Here is a 15,771-nt window from a genome sequence, read left to right on the forward strand (position 1 = left end):
TAATGAGAGCTCCTCTTACCACTACGGATGCACCAGAATGTATATGTATTTGGACACCATCCCACAATTCAGTCAAGTCATTAACAAGTGGTTCCAGGAAAGAATTAATGTTTTCTTTAGGCTCACTGGGTCCAGGAATCAATCCAATCAACATAGTCCACTTGGTCTTGTATCGTTCTGTCCTTGGCAAATTCAAAATGTTCATATAAATCCCACCAACCTTATATTCAGAATTCTTAAAGGGCTTAAACCAATCAACATTGAGAATAAAAGCAATATTATGTGCATTCTTAAAAAAGTAATCTCCAGGGTTACTTTCTCTATTAAATGACTTCCAAACTCTGCCATCCCACACATCATTTATGATTCCACAGTCTGATGTATACCTCTGTTGAATGTTGAGAAGTTCTTCAAATATTTTGGTGCTATAAAATTTTTTAAGCCAAACAATAGGTGATAAGTAAATAAAGGTTTTATAAGGAACAAGTCGGCTTTTCCCAAAAGATAGGAATTTTTCATAGCAAAGATGTTCTGTGCAGTGAGAATTATAAGTTTGCCGTGCACAGATTGGTATGCTAGTAGCTTCTGATAACAATGTACAATCATATAGGTTGCAGCACCTGGAGTCTGGACATACAGCATATCGTTTAAACTCAGGAACTTGGTTTACACCTGCACATGCAAAAAGATTCTGTACAGTTTTTGGAAAGCAGTATTTTAATGGGTGGGATATCAAAGTGAAAATCAATTGTAGAATTGAGAGTAATGTTGTAAGAACACTATCACTTAGCTTGTACTTGACTTTTACTTTGATCAATAAAACAGAAATCCATTTATTTAAACGTAAAACTGGTTGAAATAAACCTGACTCAGCAGCAGATGATTCATTTTCACTAGCTGTGAGCACCTCATTGTGCTCAGGGAGGCAAGGCACTGTAGGTGGACAGGTCACCTGTGAAGGCTGAGTAGAGTCCAAGCTTACTTCAAAACAGTCTGCTTCAAATGTTGGTGAGGTCTGGTGATCATCTTCACTATCACTGCTACTACTTGCAGTATTCTCATCTAATAGAAATTATTACCGTAAACGATGAAAGTTTGCTGTGATGACTTAAGTTTGGCGAATGTGGCGAACAAAGGAAATTTGCCAAACTTTATTCTCCCAGTCTATTTTAAATACTGTTCAATACTGGCCATACAGTAAATTTGCCAAACTTTTATTTACCAACCAGCTCCACATGCTGATTCGCCAAACTTTTGCCATTTACAGTACACCCAAGTGGAGATATACATGCTCATGTGTATGCATGCATCCATGCATATGTAAGGATGATCAGTTGAAATAACATAACATTTTGAATGGCAAAATTACGAATTACGGGAAAAGGTTTCTTGTGAACGTTTGGATAGCTGATCACTATATGGCTACTAATGATTGGTTTGTGAGATCTAATACAGCACTCAGCTTCACCTAGTGCATCACACCCTGGTGCTGTATTTCCATACACACATGTGGCAGTCCTTTATGCATACAAGGTATGATAGCTAGTCCCTGCATGCAGCACTAAGTGTTCAATTGACCTAATGTACATATTATTTATTATTTACCATTACTGTACATGGTTTAATAAGTAAAATTTAAGTTTGTAATGTGGTCTGGTAATTTGTTCCATTTTGGTACTGTGTGGGGGAAAAGGAGCTCTGAAATAGAAGGGTTTTTGTGACAAAAGAAAGGGATAAATTTATAGCTGTTAGTTCCTCTTGCAAAGTTGGCATTGGAATATTGTAGATAAGAGTTGTAAGGTATTGTAATTTGTTGATTTATCATTTATAGAATGTTGATGGTCTAGCTTGAATATGACGGGATTCTAAAGTTTCCCAACCTAGTGATTGTGCAGCGCCGGCCTTACCGATTGTGGGGCCCTAGGCAAAACAATCTGGGTGGACCCCCAGAGAAGTGGTATTCACCAATACCACCCACGCCTGGAAAAAATACAATTAGCCCACCCGGGCTAATCAATAATGATAGAGGAGATCATTAGCTACTCTGTAAACCTACATACATTTCTTGTCCAAGTTATCAAAGGTAGCTTTCAAAGACTGCAGACTTTCACACTTAGGCTCACACTTTCACAAGTCACCAGTGACACGCAATGCTACAATGAGGCTCTAAAAGGAGCTAGCCAATGTTCATGTGACCCATGCTGCTTGCATTGCGAATGGCCTCCTGAATTACCAAGACAAGTTGTGTATATAAGTGAGTGTTATGTACTGAATTTGTATTTTGGGAGCTGGGGGCCTGGGGCCCCTGGTTTCAGAGCTTTGGGGCCCCCTTTTATTCGGGGCCCTAGGCAGCTACCTACCCTTAAGGCCGGCTCTGTGATTGTGTGAGGTGAGAACACTGACACAAGGGCTGTAATTATTTGTTACATATCTGGCAGCGCGACGTTGGACTTCTCAACACTTTATATACTTAGAGAAGGAAATATTACTACATACACACATTGATCAGTTACCATCATAATATACTGCTTGGCCTTCTTCCACAAAATCATCAACTTCCAATTGGTTTACCAAGCCATCAGTCTAAAAGCATTTAGCTACTTAAACTAAAGGTATAGTAGTGAAACTGACTCACTGTAGATAATGAAGACTCATGATCATGTACGTCAGTGCTTTCAGCACAATGGCCATGGTTGTTACTTGCTTCCTCGAGCTCTACACATGGATAGGCATTGATTATTCATCTCATTTTAACAATATTTAGGTTATACGCATCATAGAGATAATAGACACCCTATGTACGCATGCGCGCAGAGATTCGGGTACTTGTGAAAACTCTTGCTTTTCCATAAACGCTTAAATGTCTCTGAACTGTAGAATACGACACCTTCTTCTTGCTTTTACATAGAGTACAATCACATGTATAAAGCCTTCCAGTACGACAAGATTTCTTCATAATACTTTTCGCGTAATCACGTGATGGTCACTATGACAGCAGGAACGTGACTAAAAGCGGGAACTTGTTCAAACTGATAAAAAGACGCGGGTCTGTGGAGAAGACAAAGGCAGTCACCAATACTCCACAACTTTGTGTGTTTGGTTTAAACTGCCAAAGTTACTACGTGTGCTATTTGTATGTTTGGCGCCTATCGGTGAGGGAACCCAGTGACTTTCTTTTGACCGAGCACCGTGAGTGTCACAGTGGGTAGCTAGTTAGAATACAGATAAAGGACGAGTTACACTTCATTATATCGTAGGCAGAACTTTATCAAGTCTGGTAAGGTTGATGGCTACCCATGGTAATGAGGCAATTGAGCGGATGTGCCAGAAACTCGACGAGAATCATGCAAGACTGGATGAACTGAGTCATAGAATGGGACTAGTCGAAGCAAGCCTGAGTCTGGATAAAGATAACAGTTTAAGCACAACAGGTAAAGGAATTTTAATTAGAGTTGTGGCTATTTGAATATAAATTTCAGGCTGTAGCTCTGCAAGAAGTAGCCCATCAACTAAGGATTTGCTTCCTCTCGTAAGTATACTTGAAGCTTGCATGCACTGTATATACTGTGTCATTACAGTCCATCAAAAAAGACCTGTTTGATGTATTATACAAAGAAGAACTAGATGAGTTCCTATTGAGTAAGACTTGGTCAGCCCTGGATCCTTCAATTAAAAAGAAAATGCTTCAATCTGCAAAGGATCAAATAAAGATTAAAGGATGTGAAACCATGCTATCGAAAGATATAAACAATAGCCTACGCCAATTTTATACTCAGAGGAGAAGTAGTAAATTGTCCAGTTTAGATAAAGAATTGAGAACAAAGAAAAGGATTTCAGCAAAAGTGAACCGACTAAACTTTGTAAGTTAATTTAATATTTTTACGTATATATATAGCTGATACTAGTATGTAATATTCCAGGAAAAGAGAGAACATGCTATAAAGGAAGCAATTTCACAGGGGAAACTAAATGGAGATGATCAAGATAGTCTTATACAATTTAAGGAAACAATTTCACCTATCAAACGCAACGTAATCACAGTATATGACTCGGATGATGAGAACTCTATTTTTAACATGAAAGAAAACAAAAGGAAAAGTTTGAAGATTGCTAGAGAAGTAAAGGCAGAAAAAAAAGAGACTAAGAGAAGTACTCCTGTGTTATTGAACTTTAATCCAGTGTGTACAAGCACCCAAAACAATTTTGTTGGTGACAGTGTCAGGGAACCACAGCCATGGGATTATGGAGCTGGCTACATGGACCGGACTATTGATTATATGGGAAGGCCGTATTTTCCAGGCTATGGTCCATTTGCTGAAGACTTTGGAAATGAGCCACAGATTTATAATGATCCTGATAGAACATTTGTGGACTCAGAAGACTACTAGCTACGAATGCAGTATTGACTTTTGTTACTTTTAGTTTTGATTTAGTTTATACAATTTTGGAAAACATTTTATGAAAATTATAGCAGAATTTAACAGTGGAAATGAATGGGGGGAATTCTTTACTAATTTTATAGAGCATTCTACAGATGAAATACAATGTATTTGTCAGATAATTTATGTTAAAATTTGCAGAAAAATACATTAAAAGTTCTACAAATAATTTTACAATAAATTACACAGTATATTTCACAGATAATTTTACTTGTTATAGTGTATTCAATTAGGCAACAATTCCACAGAGTGTGCAGATAGTCATATTTGCTGTGAAATCTTGTGTATTATTCATCAGTGACTTTTCCTGTGCTACAGTTAGGCTGAAGTTGCAATACTTACTCAACACGAATCGAACGCTCAAAATGTAGACTCGTTCGCTCACCCGAGACTAGCCGAAACACGTCTCGGCTTTAATTAATCCGGGTCAGTGGGTCATCCGGGTCAGCAGTAGTGACCCGGTTTCAACGTTGGCCTGGGTGACTGGTCGCCCACTGCAGACTATCAGCCTGATTATGCGTGGAGGGAGTATTGCAAATCAATGATTGAAAGTGAGATTTGTGATGTTTGAGGTCTAACCATTTTAAGAACCTGCTATATAGCAGGTCACTTAGAGGATTTTAAAGACCTCATTACCCTCCAAAGATCAAAGCATGTTATGCATACAATTTTCTGAGTAATAAAGAAATTGCGATAGTGACAGGTAGAGTTAACAATTGGCTGCTTTATCCCAGATATGGCATGGTGGACACAAGTACATAATACACATGTGCTCCAGCAGAATGGATCAAATCACAAAAGAAACCAGCTGAGGAATGGATCACACTGTAAGTAACACTGTGAAAAAAGCTCAGAATAATAAGGTCTATAACAGTCTTATTATGTTAGTGTTGGAATGAAATAGTACAGCGTATATTAATAGATTAGGACTTTACTATAACAAGCTTATTGAATACATTTAAGACAGTCATATTAGAGATTAAATCACTAGTATAGTGCAGTGTATTATCAGACTATACTAAGCCTATTTCAACCATATATTGGCTACTATACTACTGTACTTTTTTACTTTCCATAACCTTAATTAAATAATTTCTATAATTATATCTGTAATGAATTTAATTCTGTAAATATGTTAAAACCACAATAGGTACAGCTAGTAAATCAATGTCTCCTTGGCCATGACAGTATCAAATCAATTTCGTCATTTATCAGTCTTTATCCAACTGCAGCAGGTAAGACAGTAAATACAATTCACAAGTTCCATTACAAATTACCTGTATTATCATCACTATGTAGAACTCTGTGACAATCTGTTAGTTGTCTGGTAGAACTGTCCCACAGCTCTAATACAAAGACGGTAAATATAATGTGTATTCTGGACAATCGTTGGACTTACAGTCTGTAACAATAAGAATCTCATAAAACTGAGACCTTGTCTGGAAACCTAGTATTACCATGTAGAACGGCAGCTAGGTCCCACAACTCTATTAAAGATGGTAAATATAATGTGTATACTGAACAATCATTGTACTTACAGTTTGTAACAATCTTTTAAAACTGAAACCGAGTCTGAGACCGACAATCCATGTACAACTAAGACAAGTCTGATAAGACCAGGTCTCACTACCCTAAGTGGAGGCAAACATAATTCATATTCTGGATTATTTGGTGTACTTACAGGTGTTATCAGTGAGTCTAACCAGACATAAAACAGCCACTTAGTATGTGACTTTGTTGGGCTAACGTGTTACGTAAGCTCACAAGAAGCATCTGATACACTGATAACCAAGTCCAAGAATCTTGTAATCACTAAAGTACAACTGAAACAAGACTAAATATAATATAATTTGCATACTTTCAGTGAACTTACTTTTGTTAGCAATACGAGCATGGTCAGTGAAATAAGGACAAACAAAACGGAACAGGTTCTTGAAAGCACTCAACTCATTTACAGTGCCAGACAAGGTAGCAGCCATCAGCTGTTGATAAAAAGTAGTGAAAAACATGAAGAAATGAGACTGGTTCCCAGAAGAAATGAGACCAGTTTCCACAAACCTAAACGAAGGTAAATATAAATTGTATACTGGACACTCTCAGTGTACTTACTTACAGATGTTAGCAATAAGAAGAATCTCCTAGAACTGAGACCAAGTCTGCAATTCCTACCCTATATTGAAAAGAAAATGAATAAAAACCCAATCAGGCTTAATGCACTTACAGCTTTAAGTAATTAGAAGATGACGTTGGACAACTCCGTGAAAAAAGAACAAAACTGTCCACATATGGTCGCTACCAGATTCTTTAAAGGAAGCAGCTGCCATTGAAGGAAATTAACACTGCAGATGTTGTACACTGACAGCCTGTAGGACTAAGAGGTTCGACAAGAAATTGTACCTCTGAAGAGATAATATACAAAATTATAATAGCAGATCATGCATACTCTTACTGTTGATGGCTGATGAACTGTGTCCACTCGTCATCTGCCATAAGCTGAAATAACAGGATATAAAACATGTAATACGTACACAGCACTGAACACCAAAGTTGAATCATTTGCAGGTCATTGTCATACAATACACAATAAACAATTTAATACGGCTAAACCTAGTCTCGCGTGGCCAGACCGCTTTTTCTCCCACGGCGCTTATCGATTGGAAATTATAAGCGCCTGCTATCGTACAAGCAGTGGCGTAGCCAAACCCGGGCAAGCCAGGGAATTGCCCGGGCATCAGACTTCTTTGCCCCACCATCAGCTCCTAGAGTAATTATAAAGACGTGGGCTGGATAGCTCGAGATTTTGCTAAAGTTACTTAACTAGTCACTGTACAAGAATAAGTATAGCACAACTTTTACAACACTCACCGTGCCATTTTCGCCGATGGTTTCCTTCTTTTTGGCTAAACAGAGATGGGGTTATCCAAGGGATTTTCCCTACGAGTAACTTGATTGTGCACAAATAGAGGAGGCAATAAATAGAAGCAAGATCATGTGATTACAAAAAACCGCGCAGCATTGTAGCAAGGAGTGAAGGACAAAGAATTGGTTTCACTATAGTGGGCTGGACGGTTTACATTTGGATTAAGTGATCACGGTAGCTATCGGTGTGGTCAAAACTCGGGAGGCAAAGCAGTCTAGAGGTATTTGTGAAATTAGCACCCATCTATCCGTGTGGATACTGCTCAGTTCAAACGGTATGGAGTACTTGTTCAGTCAGCAATTCTTTTCTTTTTGTTTCTACTTTTCTAGGCTAACAACTGTAGTGGCAGAGCATAGTCATCACGTGATAGAGCGCCTCGTGCTTTAATTCAAGAATCTTTGTTGTCTGGTATTAAGACACATGTAGCTAGATGTATGTAATAGGTTAGAAGGCCAATAGCTAGCTAGGCGTTCGCTTCTATTAGGTTGATATTAGTCATCTTGCATACAGTAGTGTAGGATGATACATAATGCATTTTAAAAATGTTATATTGATGTCCATATAAAGATGGGCATGTGTACGTGTGTTGCATGGGAAATGGCTTGCCCACCCATTGCCCAGGCATGGCGAAAAGTCTGGCTACGCCACTGCGTACAAGCTATCATTTTAGTCTAATACTTACTCATCTAGAGCTGTTTTTGATTGCTGCCATCGAAGGAATTGTCCACTTGGCCGCGCCACTTCACCACTACAGCCAGCAGGGATGTACAGTTGTGGTCCATAACTATCATCGTGGCTCATTGGACGATGGCGCCGATCGCGCACACTCTTTCCGCGAGATACACCGTCATATCACTCACATTTACAACCCCTGATACAACAATAGCGACAAAGATGGCGACTTAATTGCATCTAATACGCATGCGCACACCACTGACCCCTCAATTTTAAACAAGCATTACTACGAACTTTTGCAGGTGTGCTAACTGAGCAAGAAAATCTAGATTTGTATGACTCTTAGATTGAATAAATATTTTTTCTGGTATTATATGCTTTACTGACTATGAAAATGTGTGTGTATGAAATTATCACAACAAACTGAAGCTAGTTAGCTAGCTATAGTGATTAACAGAAGTGTAGCTACTTATTGTAAAATCATCATGACTTTGTTTGGTACAAAAAAAAATCTTAAGTCACATGAGATGGTGAAGCTAAAAATGAGACAATAATGGCTGATCTGATGGTGAACCGGCTAAAAAGTTATCACATTTAGTTAAGTAAACAAAGCCATACAAAGAATGTGTATTAAACTAAAGTATAATCTGTTTCCCATAATATAAGATGGGTTTTTTACTAAAGTATAAGATAGTTAGTATAATGCAAGACTATACTGAGATTATTTGTATAATTTAAGCCATTAGATATACCATCTTATATTCCTCTTTTTTCACAGTGTAAACTGTATAGAATAGTTCTTTGGAGCTAGTGTAAGACATCTTTGTGAAGAGTTAATTGGGATAATGCTGTTTGTTCGGACTGGTTTTTACCAAAGTTTAGCCTTTGCTGTTTGATAACATTTCTGCAGTTAATAAAATAACATAGTTGAGCTCCTTAGTTAATATAGATATATATGATTACTAAATAGTTCTGTGTATAGGATGGTTAGTATGACAAGATTTGGCAATTCGGTAAGTGGTCCCTGAGGATTTGGCTATCAATGGGTCAATAATGTGATTTTAAACATGTCTGTCTGTTTACTCCATAAAGAAGTAAATGCTATGTGCATGCACAAATACTTTGAGAAGTATATGTGACTGGATTTGCGAAAAGGGGTCTTCCACACACATGCAATTCTATGAACGTGGAAGACCATATCTTAGCATTCAAGTAACACATAAAGCTGAAAGTTACTCTATCCATTAAGCTATGTGATATTCACTGCTGACCACATTTCAAGTCATTAGTGTATTGTGATCTGAAGTTATGGAATGTCAAAGATGGTAAATTGGATGTGTGTGGAAGACCCCTTTTCGCAAATCCGGTCACATATATCGAAAATAAACTTTGCTTGTTTGAAATACGGGAAAATCTTTACTAAAAGTGCACCTTAATGTATACGTATTTACAAATATAAATATGTACAGTGAGATCTATATACAAAACATATATACTGCACATGACAGGCGACAGACCTGTGGTATTTGTATAAACAAAACTAGTAAGGGTTTGTATCATACAGGTTAGTAGTATACGTGGATGTGAATAGAAACCTGTTGATGACGTAAATATTAAATTTTAAATAATTAGATGGTTACAAATTAAACTTATATCATACATGTCTGGAAGGATAACAAATGTCTATATATCTACACCTGAAATGTAGACACAAATTTTCTTACATATGTGCTTTAACATAAAAGTAAAAAAGGAAAGGAAATATATACAATGTCATGAACACTGAATGTAGTGGAATTCTTACGTTACTCTATATATCTATGAATACAATCATATGTTATGGATGTAGCAGCTAGTGAGGCATGAACGTGAGGTTATAATCATAATAGAAATATTCTATTCCAGTATTAAGATACGTATGACCTGTTATGTGATGCGGTGTAGTTTGTGCCCACATGCCCTATTTTATTATTAACACTTTACAGTGACCAGCACTGAAGGTCTACAACAACATGTGCTGCAGCCTTAGTATCGCAGATCCAGTCACATATTACCACTGACGTACCTTTATTGCTTGATATTAAGGTGATAGCCACTTGTAAGCTAAAACCACAAGAGTTTTTGATAAGGATATAGCAGTGCAATAGGAATGCATGAATGCATAACAATAGATGGCAGGTATGAAAATTTACTAGCTGCCTGTGCCTTTAATACACCAGTAGCACTTACAGTTCTTTAGAAAAATGTACCACAATAATCATGACTACATGGTTGTTGGATACAGATCCGCTCTTTAAGTTGAATCGCACATCACTAGAGATAATTTTAAACATGTGCAAAGTCTAAGTAAACTCATACTATACATACGACTAATAATTTTGTTAACTGTAAAGGTTGTTGATCACACTTGAAATACAAATAATTACGACAGTTGCTACATAATTAGCTATTGTTTTTCATGAGAAAAAGATCAGTCTGTAACCACAATTCCCAGGTAACAATATTGGGTTTATTTCAGTAGAGGAGAGAAACCAGGATCTTGGAAATGTACTAGATGCTAACAGTAGAGTCTGTGTAGTTACTCAATTTCAAACAATTGACTTGACACTAAGTGATTTAGTAACGTGAAGGCCCAAGGTTAAAGTGTCTGAGTGCAGCAAGGGCACTACTAGGACTTGAGGGTTAATTAATCACTTAGTTCTGTTGGCAAGGTCTATAAGTTATTTAGACTATATAGCACTGTTAAAGTAACTTAATGATTGCTTGCAAGCAAGGTACCATCTAATATTATAGTATTCAGTATAATACACACTGATATATACCACAACATAATACCACACACCAACTTGTGACTATGATAACAGACCACAGGCAATTATGTGTACAGTTAGATTACTTAAAGGGTAAACTAACTGTGAAAAATGGTAAAACAGCTTTCTTCATGTGGTGGTGTAAGTGAATTTATCCTGACAATCACTCCTAGACTTGGGAAAAGCGGCCATAGGATTAGGAAACACACTGCTAGGAAAATGTGCAACTACGAAAAGGGCATTATTAATTTGTAACGGTTATAGTAAGGGTTATTATATACATTTCAAAAACAAGAGAAGTTGACAATGAGCAATGACAACAGGATGGTAGTTTGAGCCCTGATTGTGACACCTTTACGTTTCGTATATTTTTATAGTTTTCTTAATGACTGGCTGAATATAAACAACACTTTACTTTTAAACATTTTGAAACAAAGAATAAGACAAATTTTTTAACAAAAATTAAGCACAAAAAGCAGCCACAGCAGCACTGTCATGTTAAGTGGGATAATTCGGATAAAGCAAACACTACACAGTAGTATCCAGACAACCCTGTAGATCCTGTAATTCATTGGGTTGGTCTTTGAGTACATCTTTGAAGAAAAGTACAGTAAATGGTCATCTCTAATAACCCCAAGATGTCAACTTTACAAAAGCATTCTCTAAGGTCAACTAGAAGAAACATGAGGATGAGAGGAGACTACTACAGCAGACAGTGGATTTGGTGGTCAGAGAGTGACTTTATGAAAAGTGCAGATGCTATATGCACAAGAACGCACTATCATGGTATCACCTATGGACATTGTGTTGCCAAAGAGGCCCCCACCACAGGCATGTACAGCAGTTATAAAATGTATATGAATGCTGCTTCAAGGTCAACATAGCAAAAGCAGTGGACCAGCATAGCAAAGACATTTTGATAACAAACACATATCTGGCTAGTTATGAACTACAGAAGAGAGCTGTCTGTATTTATAAATATGGAAAAAAATTGTGACTAGATTTTGGAAAAAAATCACCCAAATGAGCATATTCAAATTAAAATACTTAATAATTTAAGTATTGTCACTCACTCACCTTGACAGCTGCTGTACACATATGGATTTGTCATCAAAGATAGAGCAATTCATACCCTTTAAAAGCACCTGTGATCCTTGTAGAGTTTCCCACCACTACATTGTATATAGATTTTTTCACCAGTGTTGCTGTATCACAAGTCCTCAAACAGGGGCAGAAGGTGACTGGGTGAGAGGTGGAAAGGTGGGCAATAGATAGATGGACGAGGATGGTAAATGAAGGCACCAGACCTCAAAACATTCCGTCAAAAGCAGCTCACAAATCAGACATACATTACACATTCAACTCCCTCACTCAACTGTCCAGAGTGTTTGAACTCTTTAAAGTACTTCCCTGGTATTCACAGACCAGTACAGACATTTGGCATGGCTACCATAAGCAGACCTGACAGGTTGAAGGCTAGTTTGATGTGGAAATTGTTAGTCCAATAGTGCAGCCACTTCAAGCTGGTGTTATCTCAGTTTTGGCTCTTGCGCCAATATGATTGATTTTGATATATAAATCTGGTCACAATTATTTTACAGCAGTATTTTCATATGAACAGAGCAGCTATAGAGCTAACTGTCTCAACATTAATTTTATTTGTATATTACATGGCTCCTTTGTTGCATTAAAATTTCATAAAACACATAATCTAACCAGCATGATCAACTGATTTTGTTGACCGTAACAAAACGTAGGTATGTGGACTGCTTTGTCTTTAGTACTATAATAGTATTACAGACATGCTCCCTATATGCAATCTAATGCCATGACAAGATGTAGGGATGGTGATGCTGTATTACATTCAAAGTACTATAGTGTTACACTATAAAAATCCTTATACATGCAATTTGATAGTGTAACATTATAGCAATAAGATCAAATAGCTTTTATTGGGATTATGGTTAGCTGTGTACATTTTTGAAGTTCTTCATTGTGAAAAAGCCAGGGCCACAAGATGAATGGTTTCATGTGATGGCAACCACTGGTAATCACTGTGATGTAATATGTGGTAACATAGAAATCTCAGAGAACTGACAAAATGTGTAATAATGTGAGAAGAAATGAAGGAGAAAAATGAAGAAATGTGTAACAAGCTCATTTGCTTGCTTTGGCAATTACTGCCATTATAAGATCACCTCATTGTTACTAATGAGTGTACCTTATGACTTTGCCAGTGAGAACACATCATTACAGTATTATAATAAGGATGGTTTTTGGTATAACCACACTGCAGCCTATATATGTATGTATATCATATACAAATAAATGATCTCTACAAAAGCATCATTAGTAGGGACAAGCACTTGTAGTGGTTTTGTGACAAAGGTACATGTACAAGTTGCTTGGCAACTAATGATTACACTGTAATTTGTCATCCTTTCTTTCAGTAGAATAATAAAGCAGCTACACAGTTTTGGGGCACTGAATTACCTGTTGACTGTTCTAGACTGAATATTAGCATACTTCAATTTTACAAAGCTGGTTGGTTTCCAGCAACTGGCGAAACCCCCTAGAACCACACCTGGTCATTAAATTGAGAAAAGTAACTTCTTTATTTGTATACTAGTTACTTATTCTTAAAACATGGTTGTTAGTTAATGGTGTGCTCCATGTAGTACCAGGCAGAGGCTACTATTAATGTGGTCCAATCCCCTCCTGGTCTTACAGTAAAACCAGTCCCCTCTTATGTTTATGTCCTCCCCCACTAGTTGACCATGTTGCTGTATGATCTTGCATAGGTACAGTAAAGTATCAGTTCTTCCACTTGGGTGTCAGAAGCCAGTCAGTAAATTTTCTAGAACTCCTCTTCTGTTTGATACTCCCATCTGGTTTAATTTACATGGCTTTATTTATTTACTGTATAGTGCAGGGTTTATTTTGTCCCTAGCAGCACTCAGTTTTGTACTATCCTTTGGCTTAAAATCATGTTACCACATATATCAGTGAACTACTTTATTTTAAACGAAACTGGTGAATGCTAGTGAGGTTTGTATCACCAAGAGACCGTAATAACCAAGAGACTGTAATAATATATTATAATAGGGAAAGAGAGAATATCTAATGTTGTATTACCTTGTCAAAACGCATATTTGTCAATGATTGTCCAATGTCTTTCATCAACTAAAGATATCAAATTGCTAATAAAAGGGTGTCAGTTTGATTGAAGCACTTGTATACAGCAATACAACTGAATGATTACTTCAAGCAAGGCATGCTATATACAGTAAATGTCCAAAATGGTTTCCTTGATGAATCAACTCAATGTCAACACTTACATATCAATGCATCCAGACAGGGAATCAAGCTCACTGATTTATGATGTATTCGTGATAATGATGCAACCACTCTACACAGCAGTGTAGGACATCACTATACTCTCCCTCCCTACATAGAACTTCTATAAGGGAGGAAGAGTATAGTCTGAACTCTTGTATACACAGTCACATATAAAAGAACTAACTCTACATAATTACAGGTGTACATTACAGTAAATTACCCTGTGTACACTTTGACACTTGACAACCATTACAATGATCACACACTTGTCAGTAATACTGTAAATGGTTTCTATTGAATGATTATAGCCATAACACACTATCACATTTCACTACTACAAATCTGTTGTGTCCTAATCTGTTCCTATTTACATAACTTCAGCTGAGATGATACGCAACCTGGCTATCTGTTCTTCATTACAATTATAATTCTAGCATTTTAAAAATTTATTTACACTATTACTATGTAGCATTGTATGTGTGATCTGGTCTGACAATCTCTTCTTCATTACCTGGTTTTTTTCTTTTTTCTTTTGCCAGCATAACAAATTATACAGAAGTTCAAGTTTCAATTTGTAGTACAGTAGCTAATTGCATAAAAATATAGAATTTGAAATAGCAAATTTCTAGGCAACAAAGAGAGGCCTATCATCAACAAACAATAATAGCTATTCACAATACATACATCTATATCTAGAACCCTAAAAGGGTAGACCAATTTTAAAAAACTTGACGAGAAGCATTAGTGACGGAACCACTGCAGTGTGGAAATCAGACCAGAAAACTTCATGTTAATATGTCATTCTAATTCTGATAAACCTCCAAACACTACTCTCTATTTTAGTTCTATAAGTTGTGGAATCACTTATTTTACTAGTTTATATGCATGGCATCAAACGAAAAGGTATACAGATCTTGCTTTCCATAAAGAACAGTTGAGATGAAAACCGTACAATATTAAACGTGTCCAGTACGGTACAGTTTAGACTAATTAAAGTATGGTTTGTAGTCAACAACCTTTAGGACAGCTGGGCACCACCTACACGGGAACTCAGTGATCAGCAGTTTAGTCCACAGAAAATTACTGAGGTTTAGGAACAGTAAAATAGCATACTCTGTACATGTGTTTCTAGGCTGTACCTACGACACTGAAAGAAGTTGGAATACTATAGTTAACATGCACCTGGTTTATTGACACTCACCTGGCCTAGTCAACAAGTGTAAGTGAATGCAAGGCCTGCAATATTATACAATAAGCTTCAATCAATCCCCGCCTTGCTATTGATATGAATCCCGAGCGCACGGCTCGTGAGTCAGTATTATAGCAATTTAACATTACAAAAATCCTGAGAGGGTTAGCTCCTTTAACAGAATTTTTTTAGTCACATCATGATGACTTCTTTAAGATAATGTGGCGGTAGTAAGCTATAGATTGTCTAATTCACTATTAATAATGGAAATTCATAAATAAGGTGCATAGTTCACATAACTACATTAGAATTTATCAGGCTTCCACTGTTAGCTATAAATGTACTGGAGTAACTAGTTGAGAATAAATTATTTAGACAGCTACGTGAGAATTAGACATT

At 36.9% G+C, this 15,771-nt stretch overlaps 1 protein-coding gene across 3 annotated transcripts; it reads left to right on the forward strand.

Moving 5' to 3' along the window:
• Positions 1–2,893: 2,893 nt before the first annotated feature.
• On the forward strand, positions 2,894–4,481 carry LOC136245666 (uncharacterized). Of its 3 annotated transcripts, none has more exons than XM_066037160.1 (5): positions 2,894–3,189; positions 3,258–3,431; positions 3,480–3,529; positions 3,579–3,860; positions 3,906–4,481. In XM_066037160.1, exons 2-5 carry the CDS (start codon positions 3,287–3,289, stop codon positions 4,386–4,388), a joined length of 960 nt encoding a protein of 319 aa, XP_065893232.1. In that variant the 5' UTR covers positions 2,894–3,189; positions 3,258–3,286; the 3' UTR covers positions 4,389–4,481. The 3 variants fall into 3 exon arrangements, with proteins under 3 accessions (XP_065893232.1, XP_065893238.1, XP_065893245.1); XM_066037166.1 differs by having other exon boundaries at positions 3,262–3,431; XM_066037173.1 differs by having other exon boundaries at positions 2,908–3,431; positions 3,921–4,481.
• Positions 4,482–15,771: the final 11,290 nt, after the last annotated feature.

Source organism: Dysidea avara, chromosome 2 (genome assembly GCF_963678975.1).
Source record: "Dysidea avara chromosome 2, odDysAvar1.4, whole genome shotgun sequence".
NCBI lineage: Eukaryota > Metazoa > Porifera > Demospongiae > Dictyoceratida > Dysideidae > Dysidea > Dysidea avara.

Coding starts and splice junctions, on each gene's coding strand:
- LOC136245666 (XM_066037160.1), top strand. CDS start 3,287: ATGGCTACCCATGGTAATGAGGCAATTGAGCGGATGTGCCAGAAACTC. Junction 3,432..3,479: donor TAACAGTTTAAGCACAACAG/GTAAAGGAATTT, acceptor TATAAATTTCAG/GCTGTAGCTCTGCAAGAAGT. Junction 3,861..3,905: donor AAGTGAACCGACTAAACTTT/GTAAGTTAATTT, acceptor AGCTGATACTAG/TATGTAATATTCCAGGAAAA.